Below are 17,416 nucleotides of genomic sequence, written 5' to 3' on the forward strand. Positions count from 1 at the left end.
AAAAAAAAGAAAGAAAGAAAGAAAGAAAGAAAGAAAGAAAGAAAGAAAGAAAGAAAGAAAGAAAGAAAGAAAGAAAGAAAGAAAGAAAGAAAGAAAAAGTTAGCTACACCTCATCTCCAGAATAAGCAGCAAAAGCCAGGCTGGAGACATGGCTCAAATGGTAGAATGCCAGCCTAGCAAGCAATGATGCCATTAGTCCAAGCCTCAGCACCACTAAAATAAATCAATAACAAATAGAAGAATCTTCTTAACTATGTCAAGTTCATCTTGATATAGTGCATTCCTTTATACACCTGCCTTCATTAATAAACATGAATATTTAGTCATCAAAACTAGAAAAATAACAGAAAATGTAACTCTCCTAAAGAATTAAGAATTCTGCAACTACCATAATCTGATAGTATTTTCACACTTGAAAGAACTAATTTAATATGGTATAATGTGCATCCTACTTTATTAATGTTATCATTCTGTCCTTTCCTATGCTTTACATAAAGAACACAATGAATGAAAAATAACTAGCATAAAAGTATGGCTTAAGTTGTAGAGAACCAGTCATGTAAGCATGAGGTCTTGGTTTCAATCCTCCAGTACCCCTTCCCCCCCCATATATATATATATATATATATATATATATATATATATATATATATACACACACACACATACATATATATACACATATATATAATTTATATATATATATATATATATATAAAATTTATTTAGGTTGGTTGTGGTACTTAAACTCAGGACTTGTCCCTGAGCTTTTTCACTTAAGGCTATAGCTCGACCACTTTGTGCCACAGCACCACTTCCGATTTTCTGGTGGTTAATTGGAGATGAAAATCTCACGGACTTTCCTGCCCAGGCTGGCTTCGAACTGCAATCCTCAGATCTCAGCCTCCTGAGTAGCTAGGATTACAGGTGTGAGCCACAAGCTCCTGGCTAAGAATATACTTTGAATTATAAAAATTCTTCTTGGCTGGGAATGTGGCTTTAGTGGTAGAGTGCTTGCTTAGCATGCATAAAGCCCTGAGTTCAATTCCTTAGTACCACATAAGCAGAAAAAGTGGGAAGTGGTGCTGTGGTTCAAGTGGTAGAGTGCTAGTCTTAAGCAAAAGAAGCTCAGGGATAGTGCTCAGGCCCCTGAGTTCAAGCCCCAGAACCGGCAAAAAAAATAATAAATTCTTTTTTTGGCAGTCCTGGGGTTTAAACTCAGGACATTATAGGCAAGTTCTCTACCACACAAGCCACAACTCTAGCTAGCCTGATTTTTCTAGCTAGCCTGGCACATGATCCTTTTAGTTATGCTTCCTGCATAGCTGGGATCACAGGTGCGGGCCACCACTCTTGCCTTGCTTTGCTGAAATGGAGATCTTGTTCATTTTTTGCACAGGCTGGCCTTGAACCACAGTCCTCCCCATCTCTACCTACAGATATGAGCTATGGTGTCCTATTGAAACTTTATTATTTTAATAAATTGTTTTAATTATGTAAGAGGGTTATGTTTTTTGAGACAGGGTCTTTCTTGTGTAGTCTTGGGTTCAGTAGGCAGGCACTATACCACTTGACCCATGTCCACAATCCTCCTTGCTTTAATTATGAATAGAGTCTCACATTTATATTCAGGCCAGCCTAGCCTGTGATCCTCTTATTTATGTTTCCACTTAAAATAGGACGACAAGAGTGCCACCACAACAGATTCTACTGGCTAAGATGGCATCTCTCCAACTTTTCACCCAGGCTGGCCTTGAACATTTTTCCTGATCTCCAGCCCCCTAGTGATGAGGAAGACAGGTATGAGGTACTCCAGCTCCACCTCAACGTTTTTCAAGTATGCTTTTTTTTTTTTTTGGTCCGGTTGTGGGGCCTGAACTCTGGGCCTGAGTGCGGTCCCTCAGCTCTTCAGCTCAATGCTAGCACTCTACCACTTGAGCCACAGCACCACTTCTGGCTTTTTTTTCTTTTTGCTTATATGGTGCTGAGGAATCGAACCCAGGGCCTCAGGCATGCAAGGCAAGCACTCTACCACTGAGCCAACTTCCCAGCCCTGCTTTTTTTTTTTGCCAGTCCTGGGGCTTGAACTCAGGGGCATGGGTACTGTCTCTAAGCTTCTTTTGCTCAAGGCTAGTGCTCTACCCCTTGAGCCACAGTGTCACTTCTGGCTTTTTCTGTGTATGTGGTACTGAGGCATCAAACCCAGGGTTTCATGCATGCTAGGCAAGCACTCTACCACTAAGCCACATTCCCAGCCCTAAATTATACAAAATTTAACCACGTATTTATGAATTTCCCCTCAGAAGAAGCACTACACTCACAAAGAGATTAAACTATTTTAGAGAATACAAACAAGCCAGGCGCAGGTGGCTCACACCTATAATCCTAACTACTCTAAAGGCTGAGATCTGAGGATCACTGTTCAAAGCCAGCCCAGGCAGGAAAGCCCATGAGACTCTTAACTCCAATAAACCACTAGAAAACTGGAAGTGGCACTGTGGCTCAAGTGGTAGAGTGCTCACCTTTAGCTGAAGAGCCCAGGGACAGTGCCAAGGCCCAGAGTTCAAGCCCCATGACCAACCAAAAAATAAATACAATTTTAAAATCTAAATATTATACCATGTCTTACAGACTGTGTCCATGTCACCAATGTCAGATGTAGATGACCAAATTGTAATGTAGGCTTTTGAGTCTGAAATTGGTCAAAGAATTGTTTTCGATACCTATTAAAAAGGCAGTTCTATACTGCAACTTAATTGCATTAAAAGAAAATCGTTTTTCTTTTGAGTTGCACTACCCTACTGCCATCTGTTCATATGAAAGCCTGGGTTCACCCTCATGCCCCTCAAACACTTTGGTCTGGTGCATAGAAAGTTTCCTTTTAAAACTATTACACGATTAAGTACTTGCTTAGAGAATGATCAGAAGCATCTGGGAAAGGTAAAAGAGAAAAATCCTCACTGGGAAAGCCAGCTTAATGCTTTGCCCTTCGGAGTGGCCCATTATCAGCATTTCATAGTGGCTTTCTTTATTTTCAGGTCCCTGAGGTATGTGCAATAAATTATGACTTGAACTAAACAAGTCACACTTGGCTCCAAAATGAAATTTTCCTACCTTACTTTGTAGTCCCCAAGGTGGGAAGAGGAAATCCTGGTCACAGCCAAAAGAAGTCATATTTTTGGCTTTAACATATATTTTCCTGCCTTTCTCAAAGCCAAGCTCTACTATGGAGACAGGAATGTCTTAAGTTAGTATTTTAAACTCTATTTAATTTTTTTTACTTCCAATAATCTGTCTCAAACTAAGAAAAATAAATAGTATCATTAATTTAATATTACCTCCTTTGTCTTATTCAAATCACTTTTCTAACACTGATCTGAGCTTCTTAAAATATGCATTTAAATGACATACATGGACTATTGTACAGATTATTTAAGAAAGAATACTTCAAAAGTTTCATTTATAAATAATTTCCATTTGTTTCTATGGGATAAATTAAATATTAATGTAAAAGAACATTATAAAGCCCAGTCCTTTGAGCAGTCTTGGAAGAAAGATTTATGAAAATCTTTTAGTCTATCATCTCCTTCTATACAGAACAAGAAAAGGACAGATACTCTCTAAGACAACATCTTCTGAGTCACATCTTTATATTATCTCCCTTGAGTTAGGGTAGAATCTATGAATTGCTTCAAGCCTACTTAATATGGCAAGTATGGGGCAGTGACTCTTCAATTAGGTATGTTGGAAAGCAAAGTGATGGGAAATTACGCTACCAATGAGGTTACATAAAATCCTATTTAGCTGATTGGTGCTAGGAAGCCTTGAAGAATTAAATTTCCAGGCTGTGAGGAAGCCTGCAAACATGGTAACACTAAGGAACTTTAAGTATCTTCTAGGAGCTAAGAGCAGCCCCTGCCTGGGTTATAAAACACCAGTCATACAAATACAAGGCACTGATTGTGCCAGTAACCTCGATGAACTTGAAAGCTCCAGATGAGAACACTGATTTATGGAACTCTGAGCAGAGGACCCACCTAAACCACATCTACACTCATGACCTATGGAGATAATAAATGTATGTGATAATTTGTTAAATAGCAATTAAAAAGCTATATAAAGAGTGGCAGCTTGTATAATCAATATAAGACACTTCCTCTATTTATTATGTTCTACTGTGTACTTAATAAAGCATTAAAATGTTATTGGAAGCCAGGTGTCGATGGCTCATGTCAGATCTGAGGATCATGTTGGAAGCCAGCCTGAGCAGATACATCAAAAGATTCCTATTTCCAGTTAACTGCAAAAAGCTGGAAGTGGAGGTGTGGCTCAAGTGGTAGAGCAGTAAAAGCTTCTGGTGAAAAAGGCTTGAGTTCAAGCCCAGTACCAGCACGCGCACAAAACAAACAAACACATAAACAAAAACACTACTGGACTACTGGGGACTATTTATTTCCTTTAGAAACTCTTTTGCTGACCTATGACAATAACACATAGGAATCATATTAATGTTTACTACCACTTTAATGATTATCGTTATTACCATGTCATAAAGTCTCCAGCTTATGCCTGTACTCCTGGCTACTCAGGAGGCTGAGATCTGAGGATTGTGGTTCAAAGCCAGTCAGAGCAGAAGTCCTTGAGACTCTTACCTCCAATTAAAAAGCACAAAGTAGGAAGTAGAGCTGTGGCTCAAGTGGTAGAGAACCAGCTTTAAGTAAAAAAAAAGTTAAGGGAAGTTCTCTGGCACTGAATTAAAGCCCTAGTACTAGCACCAAAAAAAAAAAAAAATTACATTAAGCCCCTAATCACTGATTAAAAGGTCATTAATTAAACACAATGTTCCAAGACAATATTTTATTGAAAAGACAGAAAGATACTTGAGAAATTATCCTTTTCTTCAAGGTATACCAACTAACAGATTGAAAACACTGAAATATAATGGAATGAAGGCTTTGTAGCATGAGTTTGTGGGAGTAGTGGTTCAAAAGTCTTTGAGATTCTTATCTCCAATTAGCCAACAAAAAGCTGGAAATGAAACTGTGGCTCAAGTGGTTGAATGCTAGCATTGAGCAATAGCTCAGTAACTATGGCTTTGAGTTCAAGCCCCAGGACTGGCCCAAACTAAAATAAAACCGCTCTAACCTTTATATAAATTAATGTAAGCTAGTTTTTAAAAGTTCAAGAAAATATTGTGAGATATAAGCATTTATTATGTTATTTTTTTCCAAAAAATTCTTAAAATTTAAAAAAAATGTGTGAAGAGAAAATATTATATATTTTATGGTTTTTTTTTCCTTCTTTCTTTTACCCTCAAAACCATGTTTCTGGGCATTGCTATTCTATCAAACCTCATTTGTTAGTGTTCACCTCTCTCCCCTGTGGTAGTCAACTTTCTATCATTATGACTTGATACTTGGAATAATTTGTTTCCAAAGCAAAAACATAGCACCTCTTGGCAGGCAGACAGCACAGAGAAGGCTGGGGGTCAGTGTCCTTCAAGGGCACATCACTAGTCACCCAACTTCCTCCCGTCTCTTCAATGTCCCGCCACCTTCCAATAGTGCCAGAGGCTGGGGACCAAACCTTTAATACATAGCCCCAACAATAATACTTTGTTTAGGCTAAATTCCTTCTAGGGAACATCTTAATCTGTCATGAGAAAGACATTTTGGTGGCCTGCTGTGATCCTATTTGTCATAGTTCTGCTTATTCAAATCCCTGGAACTCAAGTGCAAAAAAGTAGCAAAATAAAGAGAGGAAAGAGCTTCTCTGCACTTCATTAATGCATAAGTTAATAACCTGGGCCAGGGAAAATGACAAGATGTCAAAAAGCAACAGGCCCAGTGCACTCAACTTCTGTGCAATGCAACCCTCAGGCACTTGATGGTGAACACAATACAGACGTCAACTGCTTCACCAGGTAGCATTGGCCATTTTAGAATTGGGGAAGAAAATGTAGCAAAAGCCATCAAAGCCAACAGGGACTGAAGACTTTCAGAAATTATGAAGACATCTAAATGTTATAGAATCATAGAGACTAAGTAAAGAGATACTGTTAACTAAAGGCAGTGCTTACCTAAAGACTTGTATGGCCCAGAGAAATAAAAGTAAATATGTAATTTACATTTCCCATTAAAGCATTAAAACTGATCCTACTAAAATTGCTAATTTGGTTTGATACTATTGACTGTACCCTGGAGGAAGGGCCACGAGTCATACTCAGTGGGTCAACTCAAGTTGTTGTTTCAAATTGGTAGAACCTTCAAAGACTATTTGAATGTCAATTTCACTACTCTGAGGGAGTAGATGGTAGAGACTTGGGAAAGCATTACTTCTAAGTATGTCTGAGAAGACATTATCGGAGAAGCTGGTATGTAAGTCAACCAACAAACTGAGGAAGGCTGCCTACATGTGAGTGAGCACCTTCCAGGCAGAGATGGAAAAGTAAAGGGAGAAAAGGACCGACCCTCCCCCTGGCTCTTCCTCTGGAGCTGGTACTTGGGTGTTGGGCTCTGAGTTTTTTGTCTTTGGAACTCGCACGAGCAGTCCCTCTGAAAGACTCTAGGGCCTTTGGTCTTGGAAGTTGGAGCGACATAATCAAAATTCCTAACTCTGAGGCTTCCAGTTTCTTTTTGGTCTAAGACGGGAACTTGAACTCAGTACCTGCCACTTTTGCTCACTGGCTAGTGCTCTATCAACGGCAGGCCTCCAACCCCAGCTTCCAGTTTCTTGGGCTAAACCATACAATCAACTTGTAGGTGGCCACTGCAGAATTTCTTTAGTTCTGTAATTGAGTCAATCTTGAAATAATATATCTCAATTGTTTCTTTTTCTCTGGAGACCCCTGACTAATAATATAATGTCATCTTAGGTTTTAAGTAACTACTATAAAATTTTTTTCCAACATAAAATGTCTAGGAAACAAGTTGTGATAATGTGACAAAACTATTCTGGAGCCAATATTAAGTAACTGGTTTAGAAACATCTCTTTCATTGGAAGCAATAGAAAAACTAAGAAAAACAGAGCACTCTTGGGAAACCCAAAGCAGCACAAGGCTATGTCTCTAGAGATGGAATTCATTAGGTGAACAAACTCCAGTATTCTCAGCTTTCTGTTGGTATAATTTCCTGACCACAGCAAATAACATTGTAGTACAGAGTGCCCTGGTCATACTGAGCTCAAGTGGAAGAGATCTAGAGCAGCTACACTTGTGAAATCTGCAACATAGAGCACTGGAGAGAAGAGAGCTAGATAAAATAACTTATCACTAAAATACCAGAAAAGCTTGATAAAACACAAATTGTGGTGCTCCACAGCCAGCATTTCTGATTCAGGAAGTTGAGATGAAATACTGAAAATCTGTATTTCTATAAATTCCCAGATGATACTGATGCTTCTGAACCATTCTTTGAAAATGACTTGTTAAGCAAAAGACAATGTAAGCTAAAAACAAATCTTTCCTATGAAACCTTTCTCACTCATTCAGAGATTTTAAGTAAAGTATCTGAGGATACAAGAAAATAGAAAATTAACTTCACACAAAACCAAGGACTTCCCTCATAATTAAACAGAAAGCTTAGATGGCTTACCTGTAGATCTTTCACATTTGGAAAAGGAATTCCTATGGTTATCACAGCACGGGCATTGTCATCTGAGAAATCAAGACCCTCACTCACTTTGCCCCGACAAACTGCTATGAGAAGGGCTCCATCTTCAGCAACAGAAGAAAAAAAAAATCTTACAAGCCACACTCAAAATTCTGAGAATTTGCTTACTCTTGTCATTTCTGAAGTTCATTAGGAAGTTTCAAATAAAATACAGTAAGATATCCTTTTAAACGATTATCTTAAACAAGGAAAACAAAATTACATATAATAGTAAAACAGTTGACAAACTATGCATCTCTCAGATACTTTGTAAAGTAAAATCACACCACAATACCAAACAATATAAGAACTAAGAAAATGTAAACTGAAAAAATAAAATTTCAACCTGGTATCCAGTGGCTCACGCCTGTAATCCTAGCTACGTAAGAGGCTGAGATCTGAGGATTGTGGTTCAAAGTCAGCCTGTGTAGAAAAGTCTGTGAGATTCTTCTCTCCAATTAATCACAGAATAAGCGAGAAGTGGCACTGTGGCTCACGTGGTAGAGTGCTACCCTTGAAAAGGAGCTCAGAGACAGTGCCTAGTCCCAGAGTTTAAGCTCCAGGACCCCAAAAAGTAAAGAAAAGAAAAATAAGAACAGAAGAAAGAAATTGAGTCCTTAGTAGTGTAGAGCATTTGTGTGGGATGGGGGGGTTGTTGTTTGTGTGGTTTCGTTAGGTATTTGAAAAAAGATCTCAATATGGAGCCCAGGTTGGCCCTCCTTCTGCTGAGTACCCCAAGTGCTGGGATTTTAAGGGTGTACCCCAACACTCGGCTCCTCATTTCTCAGCTATGTTTTGAAAACACAAGTTTACCTTTTGAAAACATTATAGGAAAATTAACTATAATCTAAGATTGTAAATAAGTTGTGTGTGTGTGTGTGTGTGTCTTTACTAGGTCTTGCTTTTTGTTTGTTAAATGGAGAGAAGAGTCTTGAGGATTTTGTTTGCCCTGACTGGCTTTGAACCTCAGATCTCAGATCTCAGCCTCTGGAGAAGCTAGAATTAGAGGTGTAAATCCTTGGGGCCTGATATAAAATATGCATTTTTCTCTTAGGTGCAATTTACTTACAAGATGATAACAATGAAATTCCAATAGCACCGATTTCTTGCCTTATAATAAATATATTGACCATAAAATAATTTCTAAATACCTTTCTCTCCTTTGTACTTGATCGCATCATAGTACACCTGAAGTAGTTGATCAAAATCAGTCTTTTCTCCTCCTTGAGGTTCTACAATGACTGTTTTCATCAGTTCCAAATTTTGCCATAAACCAGTTGAAAGCCAGCGTTCTTTTAATTTTTCTAGTAACTAAAAGGGAAAAGAAAATTAATTTTTATGTTGAATAAATTTTCCTTTGTTTAAAGCTGGTTGGACTATAATGTGCCTAAGGCAAACATACTAACTTTTCTGTGACTTTTTTCATCTATACAGTGGGCTAAGCATTATCTCACAAAGCTGTTACTGGGAAGTTTATTAACAGATCTGAAGATGTATGAATGATACCTGGCATACAGTAATAAGGAGCTACTGCTTTGACCATTATATATAAAAATTTGGGGGAAAAATAAAATTCAAATTTTGGAAATGGCTGTCACAAGTGGCTCATGCCTATAATCCTACTACTTAGAAGGCTGGGAGCTAGAAAATCATGGTCTGAAGTCAGTCTGTGTAGGAAAGTCTAGAAGATGTCATCTCCAAAATAGCCAGCAAAAAGCCAGGCTGGAAACATGGCTTAACTGGTAGAGTGCCAGCTGAGCAAACAAGCAGAGCAAGCAGAAGGCCCTGAGTTCAAACCCTGGTGTTAGCAAGTAATTTAATTAAATTAAAAATCAAATTCTGGAAATGAAAAGCCAAGTAAGTTTTTTTGTTGTTTATTTTAAAGATGCTGTACAGAGGGGTTAGTTACATGAGTAAGGTAATGAGTACATTTCTTGTCAAGCATTGTTACCCCCTCCTTTGTTTTTCTCCTACTATTCCTTCCCTCCCCCACTTTCCCCACTCCTCTTCCCCCACCCAAGTTGAAAAGTTCATTTCCAAAATAGTGCCTTGTGAGTATCACTATTGCAATAGATCATCCTGTGTCCTTCTTTCAACATTTTGTTATTCCCTTTCCCTTCCCCAACTAAGTAAGTTTTTAAAAATATCATTTGAGCCGGGCGCTGGTGGCTCACGCCTGTAATCCTAGCTACTCAGGAGGCTGAGATCTGAGGATCGAGTTTCAAAGCCAGCCTGGGCAGGAGAGACCGTGAGACTCCTATCTCCAATAAACCACCAGAAAACCGGAAGTGGTGCTGTAGCTCAAGTGGTAGAGCGCTCGCCTTGAGCTGAAGAGCTGAGGGACAGCGCCCAGGCCCAGAGTTCAAGCCCCACGGCCGACCAAAATAAATAAATAAATAAAAATATCATTTGAAAGCCTCACTAATAGAATGGATAAAGTAGAAAACAGACATGAGAAGGTAAAAATTTAAAAAACACTTGCAGTCTTTTTCTGGTTCATGCACTTGCATGACATTGTGCATCCCTCAAACCTTGATATGACGTGGACCCATTACCCTTCTGATGTGAAAAAAACCCACATTCGTGAACAAACACACACACACAAATTAGCACTGCACAATAATTCAGTTAACAAATTTCAGATGTATCAACAAGAATAAATCACAGACTTACAGATGTTGAGGAAAAAGAGTAAACAGATGGAAACATATATATGACCTAACTAATACAATGTTTAAAAAATGTTCTTTAAGAAAAATTCTGTAACTTTTTAAAATTTTCATTTTATTGTAAAGATGCTGTATAGAGGGGTTACAATTACATGACTAAATTGTTTAACTTTTTAAAAACAAAATTCATTTCTTTAGTTTTGAGAGATATGACTGGAAAGGGGCACTAAGGAGCTGTAATGCTGGAATAATGCTCTGTTTAAACAGGTGGTTGATAGTCATGTCTACTTTATTATTTAAAACGTTCATATTACACTGACACATATTTTACAATTGAAAAACAAAGATTAAACATTACTCAGGTATTAATATTAGTATAAGGAATGTTAAGAATAGATACATTTAAGCTCCTAAGTAAAGTCATCCAGAGATAGAGGTGGCCTGAATTAGTTAAGAAAAAATATGCAAAAAAGGAAAGCATCAATTTCCTAAACAGAGGAGCAAACCTAAAGGTTTACGTAGGGAAATGCGTTTTATTGAATTTTTAGTCTCGAGTGGAATTGCATTTTAACGTATATTTTTGTTTAGAAGAAATTCAAGTGATTTCTGTCCAGGAGAGAAGATAATCCCAAAGGTTACAGTTTATTAGCCTATAGAGTTTATTAGTCTGTGTTCATATCAGCAATCTCATATTTTATTTCTTTATTTAATGTTTATAGCTCCCTCAATGTTTTCTGTTTGCCTTACCATCATGTCACTCCCTCATAAGTCAGTGAGTTTAATAAAGCTCTTTGATAAGTTGATATTTAAAACTGAGTCAAAATTTTACCCCTTTGAAAAGTATACAATAGAGAAATAAAGTGAATAGATTACAGATGTATTTAAAATTTTTAATAAACATGGTTGGATTGGATATTATAGGAAAAGGAGCAGACAAGTTCACAGATGCCCACTGGTATCTGATTAACCAAATACAGATTATGGTATCATTTGTTCATACAGACACTACTGGAAAAGTGCCAAGTTTGGAAGGAAAGATTTTAAGTTGCTTTTAAGATACCCAAACTGAAATGCTGATCTGGCAGTTGACTATATGGGTAAGAGGAGGAGATTAGAATTGAATGATAAATTGCAAAACTAAGAAAATGGATTAAAAGAATGGTATATATGTGCTCATCAGAGGGAAATTAGGAGGAGGACACAGAAACAGAGGGAAACGGGAAACCATACAACAGTGGGACCCTTCAGCTGTACTGGACATTGATCAAAACAAACTAAGCAACTCAATGGCAGCTATGCGGGGGAGGGAATGAGCAGGAAAGAGGGAACAGCTGACACTAAGCAAAAGGAAAGAAATGTGCATATCACCCGATTTGGAAGAAATAACTGTACTTGTCAAAGCTCATAGAACTCATAAACTTTATAGACCATGATAAAGACAATTTGCCCCATGAAGGCTAGAATGTGTTTGTGATTAAGTATCACTATCCCACAATACTGTGAAATTTATGTAATCACTTAATCACAATTTTAAAAATTGCAAAAAAAAAAAAGAATGCATGTGGAGAAACTGACCAGGAGGAGAATATAAAGAAATGGATTCAGCAAGGAAAATTTCATGCAACACAGATGTACACACACATAATTATATGTATAAACATAGAAGGTAAATTGAAATAAGGGAGTATATAGGGTGAGAAGGGGAAGAGAAAGAGGATGAAAGAATGTGAGTAATTTTGAGATATAACTATATATGAAATGAGCATAAAGAATCTCAATGAAAGCTGCTGATCTATGGGTGATAGAGAGGGAAGAAGAAAAGAAGAAATTTGGTAGATCAAAACCATTCAGTTCATTATCATCTAACGTATCAGTCTCTTTCTAAATATCTGGTTTATCTTTTGCCTCTCACCCCTGAAATATAAGAGAATACCTAATTTTTGCCTATTTTGCTCACTATTGATTGTCTAGTACCACCACATCACCTCACACATAAAAAATGATTGAGAAATAACGAATAAATTTAATAAATGAATAAAAAAGAAGACCCAAATCAATGAGAGGTCAAAGAAGATGATAAAGGGGAAAAAACTTGTAAAATGAGGTACAAAGTCCTTAATAAAAAATAATCAGGTGATTAAGCACATGGCAATAAAGATGAAGCCCAGAGTGATATGATTAAAACACATGAGCACAGAGACTAAAAGTTTCTATTGGTCATGCCACAAAACTTTACCTTTTCTCCCTCCCTCCTTCCTTCTCACTTGTCTCCCCCCCACACAATTCCCCACACTTGCTTTTTAACGAATATTAAGAAGGTTTAAAAAAAATAACATAGTACATTCTGAGGTACTACAAGTTATGAAAGGAAAAACAAGTCAGAGCTGGAAAGGATTGACAAGGCAGTGGCATCCTCCAAGTACATCTAGATTTTAGTCCGGATGAAGTATGAGAAATAATTTGAAAGGGGGGAATTCAGTGACTAGAAGGCACTATTTATACAGACCGCAATGTGTTTATTTTAGTCTCTTCAGTGAGGATTTTGTAAAAAGCACTTTAAAAGCCCTCCACCAAGAAGTACAAGAGGCTACATGCAAATTGGGAGAGTAGTTCTACAGGAAAAGCACAATGATCATCTCAGTGAAAATGGTCTAAAGCAAATTTTCTGTTTTAGATGACGTTCCCATTGCACTCAACTTACACATTTGTACAATATGATTATTTCTCTATTGCCAGAGAAGTATCAGAAAGAACTAAATAACCTAAATAACTCAGCTGGTAGTTAAAGTCTTGTAAGTATCTAATGCAGTACCGAAAACTCAAATAACTTCAAGGCAAACCCCTGGACAAAGAGCTGTCTCTCAGGCTTTAAGGCTTATATACTGTGAAAGCCAAGAGACATGTTATAAATGGTTTTTCTCTGATAGCTGATAAAGAGTAAATATTATTCAAAGACAGAGACAAACTGACACACAGTGACAGAGATGATTTCACTTACCAATTGGTGTCCACATCACTTGGAAATTACTGCAGGGGCAATTTTTTTTTTAATCAGATCTCACAAATGAAAAAGACACCCTGGAATGTCTCTGTCTCATCTGGACATTGTCATTTTACTTTTTCAAACTTCTTAAAACCAGTATCTCACTAGGGAGGCAGTGAATTAGGACGCAAACTCATGGGGAAATCCTGCATTTGCTCAATGTCCATAGCTTTTACCCACTTCCAGATGTTCAGTGCATTCATAACGCACTAACTCAAAGCCTCTTTTTGAAACTTTAGAAAGTGCAAATTGCATTAAGACCTCTTTGCCCTCATTAATGGTATTGTTACAATCCCTGTCCTCTGGAAAATGTTTTTTGGCATGTGTTTAACTTTATAATATTACCATTTACTCACTTTAATAGCCAGCACTCAAGTCTTAATGCTTTTAATAGTCTTGCCTCTATACACTACCATCTTCTGTAACCTTATTCACATTATATACTTCATAAATAAAACTTGTCATATTTTTCCATCGAAGGATGATTCTTATTCATTCCATGAAGCATTAATATTAATGAAATGTTTACTTTCTATTATTCATTTTAACATGTGCCATCGACAGGTACCTATAGCTGTACATCTATGAAATGAATGCATGAAATGATAATCTTAGATATAAAATGAAAAATTAGTAGTTTTAATTTTTAACAGTACTGTTTTACTGTAATACTTATATTAAAAAATGGGTGTACCCTTAAGTTTTTGCTGTATTCAAACATACAAGAAGTGTTTTGTTTTTATTTCTTTAAAGAAAAAGATTAAGTTGGGTGCTGGTGGTTCACTCCTGTAATGTTAGCTACTCAGGAGGCTGAGATCTGAGGATCGCAATTTGAAGCCAGCTGGGGCAGGAAAATCTATGAGACTCTTCTCTCCAATTAAGCATCAGAAAACCCCAAATGGCACTCTGACTCAAAGTGACAGCACTAGCCTTGAGCAAAAGAGCTCAGGGACAGCATGAGTTTAAGCCCCACAGCTGACAAAAAAAGACTAAAAATATGAAATTTTAATATGTTTTAATTGTGAAAACACTGTACAGAAGGATTACAATCACATGAGCAAGGTAATGAGTACATTTCTTATCAAGCATTGTTGCCTCCTCCTTTGTTTTTCCCCTACCATCCATTTGAATATGATTTTTTTTATTGAAGCACCTTGCCATTTGGTTATACCTTCTACTCAAAGAGGCTAAATTATGCCAAGAATGATGGTATATTCTTGTAATTCCAGGACTTGGGAGCTGGAGGCATGAGTTTAAGACCAGACTGGGCCACATAGCAAGTTCCAGATCAACCTAGACTATATATTGAGATCTTGTCTGAAAATAAAAAAAGTAAAAAAAAAGCCAAAAAAAGTAAAAAAAAAAAAAGCCAAGAGATTATCATTTATCATCTATAATTTACAGTTTCCATTATACTTAAGAATACTCAATTTTAGTATAAAGCAGAAGAACCCAATGGATGGATAAAACTCTGATGTTAAAATCAGAGAAATAAGATAGAAGATTGTAAAACATGCTAAATAGATAAGTACAGCGCTTGCATATGTACATAGATGAAGAGATTGAAGGACATTAAATATTCAACATATATCATATATACACAAATATTCATAATACTAATATACTTGAGATTTATGAAATACTCAATAGTCATATTAGTCAGACCTACTCTGGTTCTATGTGTCCTCTGCCCAAAAAAGGCACACACACACACACACACACACACAAATCTATAGTGGCTAAGCAAGTAAATTGATGTGGTCAGGCATACTTGTATATGTCTATCTCAAAGTGTATATATCTGCAAGGAATGGTAGTGTATGCCTATAATCCCAGCAATCAGGAAGTAAAGACAGTCAAAAAGAAAAACAAATTGATTGCTACTATGAAGATTAGTTACAAATATTGGAGACTAGAATAAAGGATGCCTGGAGCTCTCAAGCTTTTCTAGTCAATATCAACTTAAATTTTTTTACTTTAATCTGAAAAATGCTTCGTTAATTAATCTTAAGTTATATATAGCCAATTTGTTTAATATTTCCTAGTAAGTGATTTTTCTGTCATTTCATGTATGAAAAATACATCTTAGAAGCCAGGTGCTGGTGGTATAATCCTAGCTACTCAGGAGGCTGAGAATCTGAGACCTGTGGTTTGATATCAGCTAGTACAGACAAATCCAAGAGATACTTATCTCCAATTAGCCACCAAAAAGCTGAAAGTGGAGATGCACTAGCCTGAAGGAAAAAAGCCAAGTGAGAGCATGAGGCACAGAGTTCAAGCCTTAATACTGGCCCTAGCACTGGCTGGCTTACACACACACATACCTCACACACACCCCGCCCCCCCACACACTAAGAAGTGGGAGAAGCACAGGAATAGGATAGAATTAGTTCAACTTTTACATTTACTACTAGATCTCTGCCTCTTTTTTTTTTTTTGGTCCAGTCGTGGGGCCTGAACTCTGGGCCTGGGCGCTGTCCCTCAACTCTTCAGCTCAAGGCTAGCACTCTGCCACTTGAGCCACAGCGCCACTTCCAGCTTTTTCTTTTTGCTTATGTGGTGCTGAGGAATCGAACCCAGGGCCTCAGGCATGCAAGGCAAGCGCTCTACCACTGAGCCACCTTCCCAGCCCAGATCTCTGCCTCTTTAAACTAACTTATCTAATTATCTTTGATTCAAGTTCGTTCTTAATTTCCTTGTAGTTGTTCTGTCAAATTTTCACTTATAAATTTATTATCAATATTTTAAAATTAATTTGCCAGTCCTAGGGCTTGAACTCTGAGCCTGGGCACTGTCCCTGAGTTCTTTTTTGCTCAAAGCTAGCACTCTACCACTTAAGCCACAGCGCCACTTCTGGCTTTTTCTGTGATCAATTGGAGGTAAGAGTCTCACAGACTTTCCTGCCTGAGCTGGCTTCAAACCGCAATCCTCAGATCTCAGCCTCCTGAGTAACTAGGATTACAGGTGTGAGCCACCAACACCTGGCTAGTATAGTCTTTTACAATTTTAGGGAGCTAGAAGTGGTTCAAATGTGTGCATGCTATTAATAGATAAAAGTAAATTATTATAGGCATGCATATAAACATACAAAATAAAACAAAAAAGTTAGTCATTTAAACTGATACTTTCCAGTTATTAGTCACTCACTCATTCATTAAAGCAGCTTTGCAGCACACTCCTTCATTTATATTTTGAAGGATAACAAAAAAAATTACAGTTTTAAGTTGTTGTTTTGTTTGGTACTGGGCCTGGGACTTGAACTCAGTGCCTGGAAACTGTCCCTGAACTTTGTTGCTCAAGGCTAGTGTTCTACTACTTGAGTCACAGCTCCACTTCTGGGTTTTTTTGGTGTTTAACTGTAGATAAGAGTCTTACAGCGTTTCCTGTCTGAGCTGACTTCAAACTGTGATCCTTAGATCTTAGCCTCCAGAGTAGCTAGGATTACAGATGTGAGCCACTGATACCTGGCTTAAGTTACTATTAATATATAATGAAGCTAGAAAATGAGAAATTAATTAATACTGTATTTGATTTTATGTCCATGGTTTCTTTTTTGAAACAATTCAAAGACTTTTAAAAAATTAATGACAATGTTGTCAGACACCTTGTATTCATATACTGTTTTGTTGCATGGGAACTTTTTTGTACAAGTACTTAATGATAATAATAAAAAATTAAAAAATTAATGCAACATGCTTAGTGTATTTCTGAAATAATATCTAGAGGATTCGCTAATGTGATTTTTCAAATAACAATTGTTTGATTTTGGGATTGAGTTCTGAAAAAACGCTTGATTGCAATGCAGAACTACCAAAATTTACAGAGATATTTCAGGTTATCCTCCAAGAGATTTCCAGTCTTAGGGTTATGAGCTTGTGTAGGGCATTTTACAGCTCTTCTGAAGAGCTCGCTACAGATTGCTTCTTGAGACTCAAGAACTACATACACCTAAACCTGAGAGTGGTACAGCCGCCTCACCACATTCCAAGGGCTACACCAAGAGGAGTCCTTCTACTGACTACTGCCAAGAAAGCAATCCTTGATCATTTAAGCC

The 17,416-nt window shown here is 37.2% G+C and overlaps 1 protein-coding gene across 1 annotated transcript in view; it reads right to left on the reverse strand.

Moving 5' to 3' along the window:
* The window catches only part of Brip1 (BRCA1 interacting protein C-terminal helicase 1), a 112,547-nt gene that overhangs the window by 31,069 nt on the left and 64,062 nt on the right, over nt 1-17,416 (reverse strand). The window contains 2 exon segments of the mRNA XM_013013084.1: nt 7,594-7,715; nt 8,802-8,961. Coding sequence (XP_012868538.1) covers nt 7,594-7,715; nt 8,802-8,961 — 282 coding nt within the window.

This window comes from Dipodomys ordii, unplaced genomic scaffold, assembly GCF_000151885.1.
Source record: "Dipodomys ordii isolate 6190 unplaced genomic scaffold, Dord_2.0 Scaffold19, whole genome shotgun sequence".
Classification (NCBI taxonomy): domain Eukaryota; kingdom Metazoa; phylum Chordata; class Mammalia; order Rodentia; family Heteromyidae; genus Dipodomys; species Dipodomys ordii.